The sequence below is a fragment of the Stegodyphus dumicola genome, chromosome X2, assembly GCF_044657685.1.
Source record: "Stegodyphus dumicola isolate Sdum_Otavi_A_Nest chromosome X2, ASM4465768v1".
NCBI lineage: Eukaryota > Metazoa > Arthropoda > Arachnida > Araneae > Eresidae > Stegodyphus > Stegodyphus dumicola.
In genome coordinates, this window is record NC_140781.1 from 176,223,296 (window position 1) to 176,248,054 (window position 24,759).

The following is a 24,759-nucleotide window of genomic DNA, read 5'->3' on the forward strand; positions in this document are numbered from 1 at the left end:
AGTATAATGTTTACAGTATTTTTCAATGATTAGTAAGTTTCTTTGAATAACCTTAAATAATAGGAATTTATAAGTATCAGAATGTTCTATATAAGCAGTTTATATCATGCTAATATATACCTGCAAACATTCATGTGCGGCTTGTGACTCTGAAGGGTATATTTGAAGTACTGTGTTTAATTTCAGATCATGATTATTAAGATGGATATAAAAGCGAATCATATTACTGAGGAAAAAAGAAATTGATTGTTTAAACACAGAATAAGTATTTAAGTTAGCATCCTATTTAGTTACTACTTCAGGGTATATCAACAATCGTGACAATGACCTTTAAAATTATTTTCCATTTATAAGAGAGTTTCGAGGTCTATCTGGTCTATATTAATTTACGTAATATTTAAAAATCAAATTAGATTTCGTCTGCAACTAGATAATAAATAGTTGAAATTACTCTTATAAAAACGTTTTTGCTATTACAAGACTGATTTTAAGGTTCCTGAGCTGAGAATTAAAAATATCTAGGATGTTCTCTAAGGAATAATTTTAATCAGGATTCAAGAGCTTACCAAGTTTACATCACACATATGTTCACAATACACATACTAAATCCCATTATGTAAGAAATAATACGATTTAGTTTCAAACTAATGAATAATAATTTTAGTTTCAAAATTTCATAACCAGTTTTGATATTATCCTTAGTTCAATCACTTCAAGGGTTAACATTTCCATAGTAAAGAGAATTAAACATGTATTTACTGCAAATGCAATTCTGGCCTTCTTGCCCACCAGAATGCTAATCTAGAGATTGCTTTCTCCAGGAACATTGAAAGGAGGGTGTTTATACAAACCCACTTAAACCGAATCTCTTGAAAATAGGTATTATTAGCTGTTCAGAGGAAATAAAGCCGTCTGTTCTAAAAGACGCGTGCCGATGAATGGGTATTCTGTCAGCTGTAACATTAATGTTAGTTTCAAAACCTTTTATACTGTTCATTATTTTCTCAAACATCAATGGAATATGTGTCAGAGTTATAAATAGTATCAATAAATGAAGTTAAAATAATTTTTTTTTAATTTAGAATTCACTAACTTTATCTTACGAGGTAAATAAAGAATATAACCAAAATGGTTGATATACGTATTAAATACGAAAATATTACATACGAGAAGACAATTAAATCTAAGAACGTATTACGTAGATATGAAGAAAATTTTTAAAACATTTTTGAGGGGGAGTGGAAGAAAAGTTTTTGAGGGGGAGTGGAAGAATAGTTTTACTGAAACTATTGCCAGCTGTTGACCCTAATTTCTCATCTTTTAAAAATTATGTCTCTCGTAAGGAACAGAATTATTTAATATACATATTATTGAACAGTATTATCGAATATACGAAAACAAATTCAATCATCGAACTTCAACACGCGTTAGTGATTCAGCACTGCTAGAAATTGCAGTGATACAGAGCTTATGTCGAATATAAGGGTGCGTTTGTAATGGAAAAGGCATTTATCATCCACTGAGGTATATTACCGACTGGAATTCTGCCGCATCACGAAAACAGTTGTTCCTATTGAACACCCTTAAATAAAATTTTACGTTTCCATTAAAATACTAGTAATTACAATTGTACTATCTCTAATGCTGCATAAAAATTGAAACGATATCGATCACGTTGAACATGAGTTTTGAAACCTGTATGGGCTACAAAAATGAATTATATGCACCGATTGCTCCGCTGAGCAATCGGTGCTAAAATGAGAGCACAGGCTGCTAATGCTTTTTACACATTAACATTTCAATCTCTAGGTACGCCATGGCAATATTCATATGATTTCTTATGATGAAAAACGTGTGTTTCAAAAAAGGGTTGCCACACCCATGAACATTCTAATTAACAGATTATTTCTCTTTCTTAAGTAAGTTCGCTCTTTGACTTACAATATAAATAAGAGCTTTTAGTTTTCAGCCTAATTACTTGCTTTCCTATTTTAGAAAGTTATATTAACATGTTTTTTTTAAACAGCCCTCTGGTTTTAAGGAGTTTATGAACATCAACTATAAGCTTAGACCAGACAGGTTTCTCTGAAGTCAACTGAAGATAATAGAAAATTCTACCCTCAAAATAGACGTGAGATACATCTTACTTAAATTGGATATCTTAATAATTATAAATAACTTATAAAATGCATGTTTTGCTGTCAAAATTCTATCTCTGTTGTAAAAAGTCTAAATACGCTACGAATATAAACACTAATATAGAGAATATCAGTAAATATTAGAGAGAGCACCATTTTTCTCCTTGCAGCTCTTAGGATAAAAATAAGTTTTGATTTACTTTGTGAAATTATGAACAAAAGTGTATTTAAAATAAAGCTGATTTAATATTTAGTCCCCAAAAAAGTGTGCAGTATCTCTGATTGGAGCTACAAAACAATATTTTCGTTTACACTGCTTTCTGCTATGGTAGAAAACGCTTCAAATAAACTCCTATGCTGATTTCTGTACATTGTCAACAATATTCATGTGATTACACAAATGCCTCCTCTCTTTTTTGGAGGGGGGGAGCTTTTGTATTAATTGTGCTTTGGGAATACATTATTTGACTTTTACGTATATATAGAAAATGCGCTTAAAATTTGGCCATAAAATACCTTTATTTATAAGCTAGAATAATTTTTATTGTGGATAAATAAAGATTACATGAAGACACTTGTAATTTTTAATACATTTATAATACTTCATCTAAAACAAGCCATGCTAAGTTTAGCGAGAGCAATAGATCGAATTCAAGTACCCGCTTAAAGCGCAGGAAGTTTCGCATGTTTTAAATTATTAGCGTTCTCGCTGTTGAAATTAGCAATAAAACTTGACACTCGGATCTTATTCGCTTGTACAAAAATAAAACTTGAAAGCTTTCAGATTTTATATTACGTCCAAAGGAGCGTTTTTTGTTCATTTACATACGCATACACGTTTCGAGAGCATATGGGCTACTGTCCCTTCGGACTTTGAAATACCATGTCTTTAGAATTTCCGATTGACAGTCTCGCGCGCTGGAGATAAAAGTGCTTTTTCCCGTACAGTGTTTCCACTGCTCGCTTTGAAATCGTTGAGTTTGTTAATAAAAAATTCCTTAAAGTTTTGCAAAATATGAAATAGACAATAAAACAAATTCGAAATTCCATATTCGGGCTTCCAGGTGAACGCGTTTGGGTGGAGAGCTACGTTATTCAAAATTTGATGGCTTTAGGTATCGTTGTTTCTTCACAATGCGAAGAATATGCTTGGATGAAGATTCTTCATTATTTAATTTCTTTAAATATAATACAGGAACATAACATTTGGTGGCGACAATTAAAAAAATGATACTCCGTTTATAGTAAACCAACGCAAAATGCCGTTTCGAGACCAATAGCCCTACTGGGCTAACACTCCTTTGGGCTAAAAAAAAGTTTTAGTTTATGTGTGTGCACTCCTAGCGAGGAACTTATTTTTAATTTGTTGAGTATTGATTAAAATAAGAAAATTCTAGACAAAAGGTTTTACTTAAAGAGCTATAATGTAATTAAATCGGAGACTTTCAAGGTACGTTCCGTGAAGCTCCAGTGGATTCAGGATACATATTTTATGCTTTGAAGTATCTTTTTTCTTATTGTATATTATTTATATTTGCATGTAATTAATAATTAAATTACAATTATCAATTAATTGATAATAATTATATATATATTTATTTATTTTTACTTCATTATTACATTATTTCTTTTAAGGAATCTCTTTATAATCTCTCATATTTTCATAGCATTTACATGCATGTAAGTCCCAATACACTGCAACTGAATGCATGTGGGTCGCCAGGCTACCGTGTTCGTGAAGCACGTGGCCCAAAGATATACTCATCTGGGTTTGCAAATTTGGGATAACATGTGAAATTTTGGGATATTAGAAAAATAATAAGGTATAGTAAGCCCAGATATAATTCACATTTATCGGCCGTTTTAGAGAAGATTTGTCATTTCATTACATAGAGAACGTAAGTACTAAGGCATAATAAAATTAAATTTTGAATCTTTCATACTCTGTTTTCAGTTTTATCAATACATGCACAAACACACGCAGTTACACACGCGTACATTTACATACAAACTTGTATCAGTGTGGAGATTACTGTAAGTGAGACATAGCTGAAAATGAGAATAACATAATTTTAAAAGGTTCAAAAATATTTCCTATATTTATTATCAAAAGGCGAAACCTCTTCACCTCTGAGGAAATATATTCGAGGTATTTTTTATTTTCAACTCGCAGACTTCTTATCCTTACAAAACAAGAAGTATTGTCACTTGAAGAAAGTATTTGCTCCACGCTTCGTGGACAAGCTATCTAGTAAAATGAGCGGACTTTTTTTTTGGCCTTGATAAACTTAGTCTTTTCTTTATTAAATAAATGCATAAATCTACATGTGGCAGTAATTTACGATGAGAAATAATATAAATTTTCCCCTCTCATTTGGTTTTGCTATTTTGATCAGCTCCCTTTAAATAAAAGTTTATATACTCTTATCTTTAATTTCTAGGAGATGAAGTCTTAAATTAATAATCCTAGCCTAACTGCTTAGTTTAAAATTGTTTCAGGTGTTAGACTGAAATCTGTATATCAAGGTTAGATGGTGGTTTATTTTTAATTGTATTAAAATATTTTTATTTTATTTATATTTTTTAACTTTTTATTTATATTTTTAACTTTTATATTTTAACTATTTTTATATTTTTCAAAAAGATTTAATTTGAAACTTCAGTGAAAAATCGTTCAAGGTTTTCGCTACGATATGATGTCAACTTTCTTGTCGAAAGGAAAAAAATCAAGTATTTTCATTCTGTCAGTAACGAAATTAAGATTATGAAAACAATAGCATTGCAATCTAAATATAATCCTTTAAAGCCACATCTCTGATGCATACGTCATCTTCTAACAAAGGAGCGTAAACTTTTTAATGAGTCACAATATCCTAAATTGATTAACAACCAGGAATAAAAAAGACTAAATAAAGAACGTACTTTCAAATTCAGTTGTGTTTTCCTATATTATTTAGCAAGAAAAAATAACATGTCTTTTGATAATATGCAAATTTTCTTTTTATTAAGAATAAATTCTCCTATTTTGATAGAAATAATAGAATTATCAACATAGCGAATAAATCTTTTAATTAAGAAATTCCCTCTTTTAAATTTTAAATTCTTTAATGTAACATCAATCAATCATCGTTAGGGTAAAAAGCAAATATCAGTTAGTATGGAAGAAAAGCGCTGAATAGGAATATCCATTATATCCGACAGTGAACTGTTTACTTAGATCCTTCTCTTAGGACGCAAAAATAATATACAAAATTGCTCAAATGTATTATTAGCTCGTAACATAATACGATTTTATCAAACTGAGTCTTCTGAATATTAGCTGGCTGTGTTAAATGTTAAATCAAGTTAAAAACAACAGCTTTTTAATGCTATTAGATTTCTTGACATTTTTTGACATAATGCTTCAGATTAACCCGAAATGCATCAGATGCTTTGAAAAATGTGGTGGCAGTAAAGTCAGCTGACAGAACGTGGGGCTTGAAATACAGATAATTCATGGACGTTCATGACTTTATAATGGTCTTTGCGAAATAAGGGCACCTGAAATCTATTGATCACAAAGTTCTCTCAAGGAGCTTGTAACAGGCGTGAGGGAGGTAGAAGACTTTCTAACTTCCTGCCCCATGATGTTTTTGATACATACAGGTAGTGAACGGGGTATTCGGTGTTCTGTTAATACTGGTGCCCAAGGCATTTGAGCATTTCTATCAATAATTTTTAATATGCTCTTTCATTAGTGAATATATATTTGGATGTGAATTTTATAGACAAACAAAAAGACTTCATTTCAGGAATAAAAACAGAAATTCTTACTTAAAAGATAAAATTTTTAAGCATAATATTAGCTCACATGACTCTGCATTTTGTCAAACTCAGTCATCCAATTTAGCATCCAGATTTGTAACGTGCTGAACTAAATCGACATTACTTTTTAATATTAAATTAGATTTTTTTCGGTTTTAAATTGAATAAAATTTCTCACATTAGCAAGAAATAGATCAGCATAAAATTAATTTATACTCAAAGAGTGTTTTATTTTTTTTTCAGAAGTGAACAGAGTTTATTGCATTTAGGGTTAAAGTTTTAAAAGGTAAACCAAGCCTAAATAATGAAGAACATCACTTTTCAACCAGCCCTATCATATTGAGTTCATAAATTTAAAAAATGACTCTCGATTTAGCCCGAAAGGCATTATTTAACATCATTTTGTGTGCGTAGGAGAATTAGTTATTTGTTTTAAAACACCGATAAAGTTTCAGTTTATCAAAACCTCCTTTAGATAAAAATTACTTCATGAAATGATTACTAAACATTCACAATAAACACAATAAAAATGGTATTTTCTCTCGGAGCTAAATAAACTGCGCATTGTTTGAAAAGAGTTGGTTAAAAACAAAACTTTGCATTTTACGATTAAAAATTAATAAATTCTAAAAAGCAAATAATCCTAAAATTATGCTGAATAATGGTAAGAAAGGGTTAGTAGCTAATGGCAAGAAAAGAAGGGTGCAAGGCCCTCAGATTTTTATTACCCAAATATCTTTAGTCAAAACTAGGATGGATCCTAGGCAAATAGCTTTCCTGAGCTCTTTGTTTAAATTAAATAATCCTGTCCACCGTGCTCTTGTGATACAAAGCCTAGCACATCGCACCAGCAATACAGACTCAAATTCATGTTCGGGCTTATCTATTTACTTTCGATGCCTCTCTCCAAGCTATTATCTATCTAAGCTATCGTACAAACTAAAAATAGTGGACAATAATTTGCCATCGAACTAAAATTTGTAGACAAACATTCTTCCATCCTCCCCCTCTCAAGTCGTCTTTAGCTAAGAGATTTAAGAAATTAAGATATTTCTGTTACGTATTTATGTGGTTTGAACGCAGGTTCTGATCAAAGGAGATCAAAGAATTCAAACAGAAAGACAATTGTATATTTTCTTAAGGTACCTCACTCCAAGGTGTTCCTCTTCTGTCTAAACCAATTAAGTTAAAAAATTAAAAGATTTGATTACGATTATATTTGAGTAAACTTTTAAGCAACCCAAATGGTCAAGCAATGAATTACTTCTCAGGCACTAATATAAATTTGAGTATAGCATCATTTTGTTATGATGGCCGAAGAATTTGAAAGCAGTTAATCGGTTTAAAATGAATTAAGCGAATTGAATATATTGCGTTCCTTTGAGGCGGAAACTGAAAGAAACAGCAGGTGATAATGAGTTACCTCACACTTTCCTTCGGGAAGTCTATTCATATTTGGTCATTTTTTTACTTTAAAATTTTACTGAAAAATTAAAGTCGCATTTAAAATGCATTATAACATAATAAGAATTTCATTTGCTTTCTCTTTATATTTCCCTAGATATAAGCTTCGCAAACTTTTCAGCCTTGCGACCCATATTCATAAAATTGCGACGTACCATCACCCTCATATATACAGTTATTTTGAAAAAAAAAAAAAAAAGAAAAGGAGAATCCCGAAAGAAGACAGTTTAATAAGGAATTTATAATAAGTACGCATATGTAGCTGTTAAGAATTAACTGACAATTATAAAAGCAGTAATTATAAATAAATATGTGTAATTATCCAATAAGAAAATGAGTATTTAAAAACCTTCGGGAGCCACACTTTCAAAAGTACTGCCCTAGATTATTGTTTCTCCTTGCTTAGACTAGCCAGATATTTTCTCATCTTTAATTCTTTTATATATTAGAAATTTTAAGCTTTTATGTTAACTGTAATACTTTATGAATCGATGCATTTTTATACAAAATGTACCAAAGCATAGCTTTAAAATAAGAAGAACTATTCCTCATTATCTTTAAGTCTTTTGTTTAAATAACTGAGTAACTAAGTAAAGGATTTTCGCAATTGATGTCGTCAACTGATTTTCTTTTACAAAAATAAGTTTTCTTAATACTATTCCTATACATTGAAAAGGAAAGAATTTCTATTGAATCAAATAAATCTCTTCTTGAATAAATCCTCTGTGGGTCTGGAATATGAACCCCTGCTTTGGTTGTTTGTCCTTCCTTAAAGATGATATTTTGTTTACCTTACATCTAAAGATAACTCCAAATGAGATCTTACGAAATCAGATAAATCTTTTTTATTATAAGTATCTTGCACGTGTAATATCGTAGGAATCTTAGGTTGTCTTATATTCTTTAAGAAGGTATTTGAAAAATTTTAGCTAGATTTAAGCAATGTTTTTCACTTCTTGGAATTTAGATTCTCGTTACATTAGATCACAATGTTGTTATTTTAAAGTCCGTTATTTAGTTTTGAGTTGAGAAACAAATATTTGTATTTTTCTTCTGGTGAGAAACTGAGGCCTCAGAGTCCTTAGTCGTATAGTCTATTTTTTAGATTTGAGTTGAGAAGCACATATTTGTCTTTTATTTCTAGTGAAAGAGGAAAATGTGAAAACAAACCGTTAATAAAGTATTATGACAGTTTTTAGAATTCATAAAGTATTATGACTTTTTTTTAGAATTTATTTTTAAAATTAATATTAAAAGAAGTTAATTCATTTGAATATACTCTTAGTTTTCATAAACTCCCATGGCTTACTTTTAAATTAATATAATAAGTAAACATTATGTCACATTTTAGATCGAATATTTTATGATGTTAATACTATGGTTTCTAAGGTATTCTAAAAACAACCCTATTGAACAGGATAGAGATAACCCTATTGAAGAGGATAATGATCTTTCGGAAAAACTTATGAAAGTCTCACATTAGGAATATTTTGTTTTGCATTTCACTTAATGCACAAAATGTTATGTATGCATCCATATAAAATACACCAATATTATAGTAATTAATTTGCTTTTTTTAATAACTCAACTGTAGAAGAAAAAATAAAAAATACATAAATAGTGTGAAAAATTCAATAAAATAAAATAAATTCCACAAAGTGCACAATATGGCAAAATGGGGAAGTAAACAATTAAGAATGAAAAAAATATTAAAGCATAGTAACTGAATTAAAATTAAAAACAAACTCAGGAAATATATTTTCAAGGCCATAGAAAAAAAAAGCTACTGCAGCAGAAAAAATGAAAACTGAGATAAATAAATAAATAAAAAGCAACTGACAAGTTTTCCGCTTCCTTCCTCAGCAGAGTAGTTTCAAAAATTCTGATTTTTTGCCAAAACACTTCAGATTTTCTTGTATCGATTTCAGGTCTAGATCTTTCATTAAACGAGGTAGGTAGCCTATTAGCTCACAAAGGGCTTCACTTTGTGCTTTTTTTCTGCTTCTCATTTATTGCATTACATACCCTGTAGAGTCTTCTAGTATGTTTTGGAATCATACACTGCAGACCATAAATGAAAAGATTAAGTAGGGAATTCTCACTAGGTCTTGGAAGAACAGATGATTGTAAAAGGCGGCTTAAATAAACTTGTTATTTGAAGTTCAGAGAAAATGCACTCGCACGGTGCTCACAGTCTACCGCCACTTGTGGCTAAGTAACTTAACATAAAAATAAGATGTAAAATCACAATAAAGTAAGATGGGCTACACGACTGACTCCTTATTCATCTAAGCCACTAAATCGCCTGCACACAGAGAAGCCAAACCTAGAGTATCAATATAATCAAAAGAGAGTGGCTAAGTACCAACTATTCACGTACAAAGGTACTTCAAACACGGGGCATAAATTTGGAACTAACTTTCTTCTACTACAACTCTTTAAACAGCTGCTTAGATACTGATTCCAAACTCACTTAGATTGGCATACAACTTCGTTAAAATTTATACTTTGGCAGGAAACTGAAATAAGAAAGGAAAGAAAGGTATATAAGACTAAAAATAATTGGTTAGAATAAAATGAGGTTTTTTACAGCCCAGATATATGCATGCGTTACCCAGATATTTCTCATCTACGTTATTAGTTACATAGACAATATCAGAGATATCACCGAGATTTATCCGAATGTATTTACATGTTAGAGGAAACTTATAAAAATAGTTTTATCTAAAAACTAACCTATATAATTAACAAACATCAATAATAGCAATAATGCAATGAGCTAGTAACAGATTAACAGGTAGACAACATTCGATTTACGTGACAATTTTATACAAACCTCATAAAAAATTTCATGCCTGTTTTTATGACAACAATAATTATGTAAAGTCGTGGCATGCGACTAGACATTCTTGCTGCGTCAAGCTATTTTTCCTTACTCAAGGTTCGAAACCGAAACTTCAGTAACGGGATCTGAACGACATTTAGCTTCGTAATTATATAATATAGCATAATACGGGAAGAAGATCTCTTCTCTAAAGAAAGAAGTTACTTTTGGAAGAAGTTACTTTTGGAGAATATTTTTAGATCTAACATTATAATGAGAAAGAAAACTGAGGCTTCAGAGTCTTTCGTCCTATAGTTTTCTAAGTATAATTGGATATCAAGTTTGGAAACATTGTTCCGTTTCATATTAATCACGTGGCTTTTCCTTTGTTTAATGCCAATATTAATGCAATTTCTGTTCGAAAACTTTTTCACGAGACATCTCACTTTTAATAGGTAGTCCTCGATTACACCGCCATCATTAATTAATTAATCATCCAATCCATGCTTAAGGCAAGCAGACCTTTTAAAAAATAAATATATTTTTTTTTTATAATTTAATGCCGCTGTATATTGGAAGAAAGTGTAGACTCGTTGCTCTGACAAGATATAATTTTATGGATCAAAGTTATGCGTCCATCACTTCACTGTAAAAAAGATTCTTCTTACAAGTATCATTTTGAAATTTTATTTAAATGCAACACAGAAATTCTTTCTCAAGAAGTCTTTTCTTCTTGAAATTCGATATATATACATGACAGTTAAATTTTTATAGTTATTTTTATGGTTAATGAATAAATTTGTGTCATTAACAGGTCATAAACAGGCTGATTCATTTATCTCTTTAGTTACACCAACCTCCTGACGGATATATTGGCGAAGAATGTTACCTTTTTGTTTTTCTTATAGAATTTTCCTTTTTGGTATACATTGTATTTGCACCTTTTCATGCAATTATTTACTGTGTTTCTCGATTTTATTTCTAAAGGTGTGTCACTTGTTGAATACGGAATGAATCTAAATGCTTTACTTTTATTTTACAACACTTTTTACTTTGTATTTATTTATTATATATATATATATGTGTGTGTGTGTGTAATTCATTATTAGAAAATTTTTTTAAATACACGCGAAAAAATTTTTATTACATTAATTAGAAAATTTTTTTAAATACATTAATGCGATGAATTATTGTAATAATTTAGTTAGTATTTTAAGTATAAGTTCTAGCGCAGATTTCTAGCGCAAGTATTCGGCTTTTTAAATTACTCATAATTACTTGTTTACTCATATATATATATATATAATGAATATACATAAAATGAATAACAAAAAGAAGAGAAATATACCTCCTTTTTGTTATTCATTATATATACATATATATAATAATGTAATATTCCGTTTTTTGTGATCCATTATATATACATATGTATGTTTGTGATCCATTATATATTATATATACATATATAATGGATAACTAAAAGAGGAATAAAAATAACTTATAAAAAATAAACAAAAAAAAAAAAAAAAAAAAAAAGGTGACAGAGATCTTCACCAATATTTTAATTTAAAATTATTCATTAATTTTACTTTACAATTAACTACATATATACATATACATATATATATGCACACATAAGGAACGAATTTTAAGAAACTAACACAAGAAATTTTAAAGAAACATTATTAAAAAGATTATCCAACCTAGGAAAGATTGTTTAGGTTATTAATATTTTCTTATATTTATTTGTAGTGAAACGTGAAAATATTGTTATCGGATTAACTATTAAACCTGGAAATTTTTTTTAGTAAAAGGATAATAAGGAATATGTAATAAAAGTTTGGAAAAGTATAAATGTGAGAAAAAATAAAAATTCTTAACCACCCTCTGCTTTAAATAGAACTTTTCAAGTGGTTACTACTTAGAACATCAAATTTGGATGGTTACAGATTTGAAACTAAAATCTAAAACTGTAAAGCCATTTAGAATCTTCTTATCTTTAATTTTATTTATTGGCTGTGGAAGCTAATTTCTTCTTACAGAAGGTGTTTATTAAATAAAAATCACAAACGTATATTAAAACGAAAAGAAAGTAAGTAAGCGTAAGATTAAATACTAAATTTCGAATCCTGATTGAATTCAATTTTCACTTTTACAGACTTCTGTGCGTAAATTATTTAGATATATGAATCAGCTTAGTTTTTTTAATCTTGACATGAAAAATCTTATTCAGATAATTTTCGTATTGTGTGAATAAAAAGAGTATGAAATCGTATTGTTATTTATAGATATTCTGTAGTATATTTATAGTAATAAACGTTTAAAAATTTTCATAAGACACTCCATGCCTAAAACTCGCAATTTCATTAAATTACATAAAATAAAAAATAAAAAAAAACCTTCAATGAACTCTTTCTAACCTGTTCAACAAGCAAAAGCTATTGTAACAATATTTTAACAAAGATATCATCACCAGAAAACAATAAGAAAATCCAAAGCTTAAATCGAACTATTATAGATATTATGATTCATTTATTCTAAAAAACTGAATATCCTACACACTGTCGAAAGAATTTCCTCAGAGTTAAGGAATACTGTCTGGTTCAATATGGCTCGGGTATACGACTAATAGCAAAATACCAATTTTTAAAGCTAAGTAATACATTCCGACTATAATTATCTGATACGTTAACACTTTCATAATGAAAAGAACAGGGGTTAGGGAAAACAGGTTTGTAATAACATTAAAACAAGGATTTTGTAATTCTTAAGCATTTAAATACATTAAATAGCGTTTGAATACTAAAAAAGTAGATTTTGTGAAGAAAAGCAAAACTATTATGAGATTTGATAATAAAACTAGTTATGAAAATATATGCTTGACGAAAATGCAGAAAAATTTCTTCTATATAGATAAAACATATGTCTCTGGCTTCGAATTCTTTTACAAGACAAAACTAAAACTATAGTACCCTAACTCCTTATTTTACCAGCGACTTTTTCAGTATTAACAGTTTCTGTTAGAAACTGTTAAGTTTACTATTAGACACTATTAGATACTATTAGAAACTGTTAAGTTACTGCATAGTAAAGAAATTTTAAATGCTATACATTTATCATTTAATTAGCGAGATGACGCTTTAGCGGTTGATACTAATATGGGTATCTCTCAGGAAAGGTAGTACATTTAAATATGATGATAATCACGCCAGAGGTATAAGAAGTACAAAAAAGCGATGAGACATCTAATTCATTCATTCTCAAGATAAAAGTGTCAAATATTCAAGGATAATCTGCTTAGGATGTTCAGCAGCAAAAAACGAAGCTTCACTTTTGACATTTTGGAGCTCCGTCACGTAATGCAAAACAGGTGTGGCTACCATTCTTTTATAGATATCTAACCTTAATGATGGTAGGTGACCTTCGATTTAGAGTCTTCTTATGTCCCAAATTTGTCGTAATTCTTGATTAAAAGTAAAAATTGTGGTTCTATTAACTGCATAACAACTAGGGAAAAATACTTTTGTTCCCCTCCCCCAAAAATTGTGTTTCATTATATCATTTTTCAACATATCATAGTAAAGAAAATGTAAAAAGATTATTTTATAATATATTGCTATTTATTTTAATTAAAATAGAGCCTATTGCACAAAGAATGCTAAAGAAAGCTCTTAACTGGAATCTTAAATATTTTGAAAATTTTATCACATTTGGGTATTAACTTTTTGTATTAAATCTAAATGTAAAATGTTAGTGTAGCAATATGCCACTTAGAGAAATTCTACTTATTATATTACTTATTGTGTACTTAATGTTACTTATTGTACAAGAAATATGAAAACAATTATTTGTCAAAAGCATAAATATTTTCATGGTACATTAAATTTTAAATGCTGTACATTTATTATTTGTCCCAGCGAGAAAGTTGAGAGAGCTATACGAACACATATTGATAGGAAATAATTATCCAGTGACTTAACTAAGAGGTAAATTAAATGCTTTAAACATAGTACTTTAAAAGCTGAAAGATTTGTAAATAACTAGTACAGTTTCCTTTGGTGCTAATCATACATTTATTTTGGACTTGAACGGCTATACCTGTCCTGTATTATGTATTATCTTAAGAATAGGATGTTAATGAAGGTTTCTTTAAAGTGTATCACTTAATTTATTTAAAACTTTAAATATCAATTGTTGTTAAATAAAACTTAGGGCTTATAAATGTAACTATTTCTCCTGCGCTTACTGACAAATAAAAAATTAGAGTAATGAAATATTGATGTAAAGCTTCATGAAACTGTTATGAATGTCCTTATATTAACAGATAAGCCGAAAACTAATGAAAAAAATGGAGTGTTTTGCCTTTTTCCTGTACTTGCTTTTGAATTTAAAAAATGTAAAAAATCTCTAATTCGTATTGGAAAGTTATCAGAATATTGCCGCCCACACGGTATAGTGGATAGAGGAGCCTACTGCGGTACCTAAGGCCCGGGTTTGGATTCGGGATAAGAATATGTGTCTATAAATGTATAGTGTCTTTGCGTCATGGGGGCACTCTAAATATATGCCGATCCAAAAGTCCTCTTCTGTGGTTCGGTGGTAGGTGAGAGGGGTCAGAGACCCTCGGACCACCCCCGGGATGCTCTACCTCAAAACTGGATTGAAAGTAGAAGTCCAACCTCCGTGAAGCACTAGTAACCATTCTTTCATGAAATACATAGAGAAGACAACAACCACATCAGAATATTACATTTTTTAGGCGAGAAGCATCTGCGCTTGTAAAGAAATTATAGCACATTAATTTTCAACTACCTCAAAATATTTGCTCTTTTGTACAATACATCATTGTTAGGGATTTCAGTCACATTTTAATTTGTCTAAATTAGGCATACGTCTGCTACTGCAGTTAAAATAACACAATATAATTACGCGCAGTACGAGCCATTAACTTAGGAGCTTTAAATGTGGCCTCCTCAAACAAGTTCAATAATATAAAAGAAAATATAAATATAGTACAATTCTTATTATCTGAGATTCAGTTAGCCAGATTGCTTTTTTTGCTTTTGAAGACCTGCTAATTTAAATTTGCAGTTATTTATTCAAGTTTTTATATATACATTTTTATGTATTTATATTTCGAAAACAAGTTTATATATGTTTTCATATTTCAAACTACATGTTTTTAGGAACTAAATTTATTTAGGTGAACACATACGACATGTTCATTAGCTTGCTATAAAAATATCATACAGTAACAGGTGAAAAACGCGTAAAGCCTTCCTAACAATGTAATTTTTAAATGAATTTTAATTATATGAAAATTTCGCAGTTACCTTGAAACAGCTCTTTAAAATGTTCTTTCTAAGTATGAGTGAGAATATTAATAAATTTTTTAAGAGTAGCAAGTGCTTATTTATATTTAGAAAATCAGATCTGCGTTTCAAGAAATATGTTTCTGATAAAACAAAATGTGAGGTTTTTGAAAAAAAAAAAACATGCAGCTATGAAGATCAAGAACTTAAAACCAAGTAAGCATATAATAAACCAAGATTTATGTAAGTGGCACGATAAAAATGAAGTAACTATATATTAAAAATTAAATTATTTTTATTTATGCTGCTTTTTTATTTCAAGAATGCTAGTCTAAACTAACTTCTTAAATTATCATCATATTATGGTATTTAATTTTTCATCGCATGGTAAAATGCTTAAACTATACGGTATTCCATAAATATTTCCCAAATCAATTACTACCCGTTATCGTATTTTACTCTCACGGTATTTCAGAAACGTTTTTTCTGGGAAATTCTAGATAAATATGTATTGGGTAGATTCTGTATAAGGAAATTATAGGTAGATGTACATTCTAGTGGCTGTTCTTTAATTGAAATATTGCTTTAGGTTTTCATTCTTATTAATCCATACTTCACTTGACATTTGAAAATAGAAGTAATATGCGTTACGTAACAACTTTTATTAACAAAAATATAATAATTCGAAAAGCGTTGGGGGAAGAAATTAACATAGTTACAAAAAATGACTGTTTCGTCAAAAGCACTTTTTTAATTTTTGAATTTGAAGCTTATTTTGTGCACCTTTAAACAAAAATTTTGTGAAATCACTATTTTTTACAATTTACTTAAAACAAAATTTAACAACGGATATGTTTCTTTTGAAACTTAGAAATAATTTTAAATTCTGATATAATACGCCTTTTTTTTTTTTTTTTAATTCTCAGCACAGTTTGTAAATTTAACTGAAGACTTATTCGCTATGTTGAGCATAATTAATTCAAAACCCGTATTATATAAATTTTGCAATGCAAAATGCTGCTTTTCCTTCCTTAACAATAAAGTATCGAATTTTAACGCGTGTGATATTATAGCATCTTCAAAACGTCAAACAAAATACCGTTCTAAAAATTACTTTGTGACTATTATAACAATAAATTTTTGTCAATTTTTTTTCTGAAAGAATAAAACATTTGCGGTTTTATTGTAATACTTTAATATCTTCTTTTGTAAGAAAATCACTTATCCCGTACTTATTTTCTGCTTCAAGCGATACGAAATTTTTATGCATTGAGTCGAATAAAATATACACTGTAACGTTCTGTTATTCAGAGCCTAATAAATGAAGCTCCTAATAATACTAGCGCTTGCCAAAGCTACACATACACTTATAATATAATTATGATGAATGCTACATTTATATTCTATCTCTTTTGCGAACATTTTTATCGAAATCCCCCACACGAAATCCTTAAAGAGGGAAACTAAAATGTAGTTTCACCGCACACTGACTTTATGTACAGTGAAGCTGGATGTACAGAAAGAGGAAACAGAAACGCGTTTGTTGATTTGAATTTAAACAACGTTTTTACATGATAATAAATGATCTAAATACTATGTAAGCAACGTATGATAGTACATTTGTTATCTATTTGATATTTTATTTCATTTCATTACATATGAATATCTTTAAAAACTGAGTAATTTACGTGAAAAAAATTTACTAAATTTCAAATAAAAATATTTGTTTTTCTAAACAAACAAAAATTTTTTTTAAATCACGATTCGAATTTTTCCCTTCATTTATTTCTACAAAAAATATTACTTAAGTTATTAAATTAGTATCGAACTGCTTATCTTATATGAATGGTGTAGTTTTCTTTATTGACATGCTGTTGTTCACTGTGCGTGAAACACGCATGAATCAAAAGTCTTCAAAAATATAGCTACCAGCTTTTCTTAATATGTAATAGAAATTATGTATTGTCTTTATTTGTAGTGAATTATATACAGATTTTGATATAATTTAGCATGATCTAAATTAATTAAAGTATTTCTTTTCTAAGGAATAGATGCTTCATATTTAAATATAAATTATCACACAATCATTAATAAAAATAAAATTTAAGTATATTTAGTAACAAGAAACACACATTTATAGGGTATAAGATATACATGGTATGAGTGTTTAAAGTCACGGTATATTACATATCTTTCATCGGAGACTTCTGACTGGCAGTATCCAATATTAAGACCATACACCGGTTCGAATATATATTAAAAGCAATTTTTAAAGGTAAGAAAGGATGTCGTTTACTTAAAAAATGCATACCGTGGAATAAAAATTGCACTTTAGCTTTTAGATAATATAATGTACAACGTTTAGAGCTTGAATCTTTAATAATTAATAACAGATCAAATTTTTTTGTCGCAATAATTGTGTTGACAAATTTCTACTCTACTTAAATGCTTTGATTCATACTGTTGATTTAGGTTCTTGGAATAAATAGTGAAAAAGTAATGTTTTGAATATACAGCATATATTTTAAGTGTTTCAATATGTTTAAAAAATTCAGTCCCAAACACAGAAATAAACTTTCAAAAAGAAGAAGAAAGTGTGTATTACTAATATAAATGAAGCAAGTGTTACGTCAAGAAGGAAGAAGAGGAGAGTTTTTATAGAATTTTCTTCCTATATATTTATGATATCCTAAGATGCATAAAAATATAAATGTCTATGAAATGCGAAAAAATTGATATTGTACTTTACCTGCTAATCTGAGGGCAGACATTCGTTGAAACTCCGGTTCTTCGAGCCACTTGTACATCCTTCGAAAAGTTTCCCTTCCTGATTTCAATTTGCTCCAAGGCTTTGGATTTCGCAGCAGGTCAGAGAGAGTGCCTTGGGACCTGCACAGTACCCTTTGGGCGAAAATCGCCTGGGGTATGCTGTAACGTTTGAGTTCAGCACTAATCCTCTGCGCCAGCTCTTTTGTGTTTATTTCTTCAACTTCGTCCCCACTACTCTTTGCAGATGATGGAGACACCGCTGTTGCAACCATAACGGTCTTATTAGGGGGTGTTTGTTGAGGCTGTTGCTGAGTTTGGGGTTGCTGCTGTTGTTGAACCACAGGGGCAGCTACGACAACTTGCTGGGGCTGAGGCGGCGTGCTGACAATTGTAGCCGCCGGCTGGACAGTCACGTGCACTGGGATGGCCGATGCGAGGGACAGAGCAACGTTGAGAGCCGAAGGGGCCAAACTGACCACCGGCACGGTCATGGGCCCCGGGGAAGGCTTGCTCGGGGGACTTGGGGCTTGCATTTGGGCGGGCGGCGGGCTGCCGGGGACGTTAAGGCCATTCAAAGTTTGTATCATTGAGGTGGGCGTGTGCAAAGCTGGGCTGTGAGGAGATTCCAGCTCACGATGAGAGTACTCAAATCCCGTCGGACTGAGCGATTTTTCTGGGGTATGAATTCCGTTCTGGGAGTAAGGAGGTGACGGGATAGACTGAGAACTCAGTCCATTAGCGGCCAGCATGGACACAGCGGACGCATGTGTTACTCCGAGTGTGGGACTCATGTTCATGACACTCATGGAGCCCAGCTTGTCATACTGGAAATTCATTCCAAGGTTATTTTGCATCAAGGTAAAGCTCCCGCTGACATTGCCATGGTGGGCATAGTGCGAGAACTTATCTGACATGGTTGAGATGGGGGGTAAGGGTTGTAAAGGAGTTAGCGTAGCGTAACTGGAGGCCGTCGAGAAGCCGGGGCTGAGTCGGCCGTTCAGACTCGCGTACGCCGGACCTTCGGACAAGGCCCTGAAGTCGGCCGCCTCGATCATGTTGCCGCTGACCTCCTCGGAGTCGGAGCGGGAGAGCAAATCCACGGAAGGCTCCACGTTGTCGACGACGGAGTTTGCGTCTTCCTCGTCGTCGGAGTCCGTCGTCCGTGGGACCACGGCATCGAGCGGGGGGGCGCCACCTCCGCTGTTCTCCTGTTCCACGGACACCACGACAACCCTGGAGATACGATCGTGGCTAACAATCTCGGCCATATCCGCATTCATTGACTGCCTAGTCCGCACTCCTCATGAACTGCCCGTTCATCAGAACACAACAAGAATCGCGTTTTCGCTCTGGAAAACCGGGTTCGGAGCGATTATCCACGCCGCACGCACCACAGACGCCAGGAGCTCGCCGCCATATTTGCACACTTGCTCGAAGGGCAGCAACTGCGCACCCTCCCAGGCGCACGCTCCGACATACTCCGCTGAGCATGCGCTGATACGACTTCGGAGTTCCCCCTTTTTTATTTTTTGTTTCCTCCGTTTCATTATTATTCCCTCCTAGCCACCCCCTTCCGTTCCCCATTCCCTTTGTCTACGAACCCTATTTCTTTTTTACCATGCAAAAAGCTACTGCCCTCTTGCAGCACGATTGCTTTACCTCCAAAGCTCAGAGCGAAAACTCTTTCTATTCTCTCATATATTTCTCTCCGATCCGTTTAACTATTTTCCATTACATCAGTTTGCAGCGAAATTGTTACTTTTCTCTCATTTACGAAAAATAACATAAATTTTATTTTCATTTCAGAGAATACAACATTTAATTCGGAGTTGGCCTTGCGTAGGTAGTAGAATTTGAAAGCATAATTGTCAACACTTAAAAACGTTTATATGCCTTTATATTTCGCACTATATGTGGATTTATCTGTCATACATTATGAAAAGAATATTGCGGGAGAGGATGGCAATTCAAGTTTTGTAAGACGGTTTACTTTCCTATTAAAATTTCACCGGTGAAAATTACAGAGTCTATACACGAATATGTTTCCTTTATTAACGCAAAAATTAATGTTAATAGTATTTTAATTGTTATTAATATTATTATATTGTTATTAATATAACGGTTAATATTATTATACTATATTAAGTAATGTTGCTGTTATATTAATACATAATTGTTATGAATATAACAGCTAGTTTTATTAATATAACGTTTTTTTCATAAATACATCTTATGGTTTAAAGGAGAGTCATGCTTCTGTAAAATTAAATTGAATGAAATCTCAATGTTGTAACGAAATGTCTTTATTTCACAACGGTTTTAAAAAAAATATTCAAGCATTCATTTCTCATAATATATAACTAAAGTATTTCTTATTTAGCTAAGAAACGTTTTGCTCTGAAAATACTTGTAAAAGGTTTACATGACTAATTTATGCAATTGTTTCATTCTGATATTTATTTATTTTTTTTTTTTTTTGAAATTTAGATAATACAATCCTATTTAATCAGAAACAATCTTAATGTATGCAAGTGTTTTGGAAATTATAATTTCAAATACATTAAGTATATGACATAAACATAATCTTGTAATTTGTAAAAAGTTTGAGACCTATTTCTTTACCTATATAATTTGTATCAGAATGTTACAAAATCAAATTAAACTAAACAGTATTAAAAGCATGAAACTTTCGTACTTTGTTGCATTGAAATTGCATGCAATTCAAAACTTTTTTTGTTTTGTTTTCACGTTAAAAGTTAGAACAATAAGTTAAAACTTGTAATGATGTCGATTAATAGAAATGTTTTAAAATACTGGAATTTTGTCAGAAGGAAAAGTGGTTACATGAACTACAGATGTAGTGTCATCGCTTTATAATTAACAATGAAACATTAATTGCTATTATATATTGAACGAGAATTTTTTAGCATTCTATTACAGGAGAAATAAAATTTAATTTTTTTTTTTTTTTTTTTTTTTTTTTTTTGTTGAGGAGAAAATGTATTTGGCATATTTTGATGTTTTGCTTGAGTTATGCAATATATACGCTAAGAAATGGAGCTTTGTCAAATAATTAAAATTCTTAGCAGATGGTTCGCATTTAATAATGGATTATTACATTTATAATAGCAAATCACAAGTCTAAAATGCATAACCGAAGGGAAATTAATATAATTTATAGGCAAGAACGTGATCTTTTTGTAGCTGTAGTAATTAGTAATAATGATATTCCACACCTCATAATGTCATTTTAAAAATAGTTCCTAAAATGCATTTCAGGTATAAATTTAAGGTGTTAAATGTTTTAATTAAAATGATTTAAGTAATTTTTAAAGCGAAATGTTTTGAAAGCAAAAAGAATATGTAGTTCTAGGTTTAGCCCTAACCATAAAAAATTTAACTCTTTCAAAATTGTTAATAAACTTTGATTATCTTTTTAATAGCCTCAAAAGCTTAGCAGATTCTTTTCAAGTTAGATAAAATCAATTTAAAAGGAAAGAAGCAGATTTCATCGAATTGATAATCGAGAAATTTTAAGAGAATATAATAGTACTATTAAATTATCAAGACCATATACCGTCTTAAAGTTATTTACATTAGGAAGTTGCTACTTACATTATGTGAGATAATTAAGTTTCTATTTTAATGGAAATTTTATGGCATAACAAAATTGCTTCATCCCCCTACTTCTTGTTATGATATATTGAGCCTATCCTGTTTCAAAATTGCTAGCGAAACAAAAGCTCATTCTTAAAATGATCAACGTCAATGTGATTGTAAACATTTCTGCTTAAGAAATCTGATATATAGGAATAAAATACACGCATAGGTTCTGTCTTTGTAGCCTAAAACGCCTTCTATACATTAACATATTTAAAAGTTAAAAAATTAAGTTGCAAAAATGCACTTGAGCGTTGCTCAACAACTCAAACGTACTGTGATATTTCAAAAATCCAGTTTGAGACACAAATATTTTCTTAAAATAAAATTTTAGGACATTTAATAACACCCATTAAATTTTATCCATCACCAACGGGGAAAATGATGAGAAGGTGACATGATAGGTGGGAAGTGATGAAAATTTTGACAGAGAAATGAATGTCTCTCTTCCTCGATACAACTATAAAGCGATCGAATAACGTTGCTTAGAATTTGGTGAGCCGATATCAGAAAACGTAACCGCGAGCGCGACGGAGACGAAGACGACAGGTGTGACAGCACAAATGTAAACAAAGGCAGCATGCTTTGCCCTGCCATGCGGGGAAGAGGCTAGCAGACGAATTTCCGATATTCACTACGTATTAAGAATAAAAGGATCGATACACTGATCCGTAGTGAGTGGATGCGGGGAATCTAACAGTGCTTTGCCCTCCTACGTCACAAGCAGTGAGAATGCTAGGAAATTGCGCTCAAAAGTAGAAGCATGTTTTGCGAAACAGTTAATTTAACATTCTGAGCAGTAACCTTGTTATTAGGTATTTCATTTGACGCCTTTCTCAACTACGATGGCTTCTTTTGATGTATTTGACTTCCTTCTTCGTGATAGTGGGACGAAAATCGTCGATTTAAAACGAGCGTGATGTTTACAAAGCAACTTTTACGATTTCTTAACAACTTGCATATTTATAAGTTTTTTACATTTTTCTAAATTAATTTATTATAATTGTGTAGTAAGTTTTTCGTTGAAAATCACAACCATATAAAATAGGTGTAAAATATGAATTGCTTTATGCTGTACTTCAGATGATTCATAATCAGACATAAGATGAATTTTCTCCCAAAGAAAAAAAAATAAGCTTTTAAGTTGTCTAAATGTAATTTTTATTGAGCGTGTTTGGATATCAGTGCTAAAAATGTCATCTTTTCTTAAAGTTAAAAATATAGATATTGCCCTCTGTAATTTACCCGCAACTTTATTCGTTTTATCTAATTTTCATTAAAATTTAAAAGTGCGTGAAATGAGTTTCTTTGCTGGAATTTCCTGTTTTCATATTCACTGATGTTAGCATTCATAATAAACCCACTTAGAAAAACGAAATACTGGAATATTTGATACATAGTGCAATCTCATTTTTAAGAGCTTCCATATTTCATGTTAGTTTTTTCACAATATCACGTTGCATCTCCAAAAGGTGATGGTTTTCATATGCCGCTCCAATTTACGAATGTTTTAGTTTCATTTTTCATAGCTTATTCGAACTGTCGCTTGCAAAATCTAAAACCCACTGTTTGGTGAATTTGCTTCATACTAAAGTGATCTATCAACTATGCTTTCATTCTGAAAAAAAAAATAACAGTCTTTTGTTACATATTTTTAAATGCCTACGTTTAATCGAATAAAGTGCTTAGTAATAAGTGCAGAAAAAAAGTAAATTTCTTTGATTTTTTCAGAAATTCGATCTCGAATATTTGCTATTTCATAACAACTTCATATTTATTTTACGTTTATCATATATTTCAATGACTATTACAAAAATTTATACATGCAATCTCAAAATAATTAAGTTAGATTTTAAATAATCAAGTTAAAATTTCTTTTCTTATTTCTTACACTTACGTTTTGCCCGATTCTTGCTCAGACTAATGAAATATAAATAATTCTACTGAAATTTCCGTGCATTCGTGTTTAGCAGCTGCTAATAAGGTTAGGTTATTTGAGTATGGCAAAACTGGCGAGGGCTGTCTGTCGAAGGGAAGGTATTCTTTCGTAAACGACTTTCTAGAAGAAAATAGTTCGCATTAACATTACATTTGGGGAAAATCAAAGAAATTAGCCATGCATCCAGCCCATCCGCCTGGAGGGCCCACCAGTGGCCGAGCGGTAAAGACGCTAAACACTGGTAGTTCGGTCCAAGGTTCGAATCCCGCGAACGGGCTGGATGCATGGGCGTTTTCGTGGTTTTCCCCATGTATAACGATGCATTTCCCATGTATATGAGCCAGTTTCCCTTAGAAAGTCCTCCACGAAGGCATCCCTCCCTTTAGGCAGATAGCACTCGTGTGCTTTGCCATAATTAAATAACCCAAACCCATCCGCCTGGGTAGAAACATCCAGTTTTTCGCGGTCTCAACTATTCGATGGGTCACTTATGAAGACTAATTAAGTACCAAAGTCTTCAAGTTTAAAAAAACTTTCTATGCATAATGTAATATATGGATCTCATGTAATATTTTATGTCCTTTACAGAGTCGTCTAACAGGAGCATTATTCGTATTCGCAGTTTCTTAATTTTAAACACTGTTTTCAATATTAATTCTATATTTAAATATTTTATTAAAATGCTATAATTCTAGTTATCACTATCATTGCCGGTAATGATATTTTAGCTGTTCTACCCTTTATAGCCCGGGAAAAGTATAATCTGTGATATAATTAGAAGTCTATCAAATGGTTAATGTTTTCAGCTTGCACAAAAATAAAGCGAAATACGCATAAAATAGTAAATGT

At 31.0% G+C, this 24,759-nt stretch overlaps 1 protein-coding gene and 1 long non-coding RNA gene across 3 annotated transcripts in view; one reads left to right on the plus strand and one right to left on the minus strand.

Annotated features, from left to right (window-relative positions):
• onecut (homeobox protein onecut) overlaps positions 1 to 19,729 on the minus strand; it is a 359,106-nt gene extending 339,377 nt beyond the window's left edge. For both annotated transcript variants that reach the window (XM_085809185.1, XM_085809184.1), the window contains exon 1: positions 18,292 to 19,729. In XM_085809185.1, the coding sequence (XP_085665311.1) occupies positions 18,292 to 19,591 (1,300 nt within the window). In that variant the 5' untranslated portion in view covers positions 19,592 to 19,729. The remainder of the gene's footprint in view (positions 1 to 18,291) is intronic.
• The window catches only part of LOC146992981 (uncharacterized), a 249,674-nt gene that overhangs the window by 120,656 nt on the left and 104,259 nt on the right, over positions 1 to 24,759 (plus strand). The gene's annotated exons all lie outside the window — the stretch shown is intronic.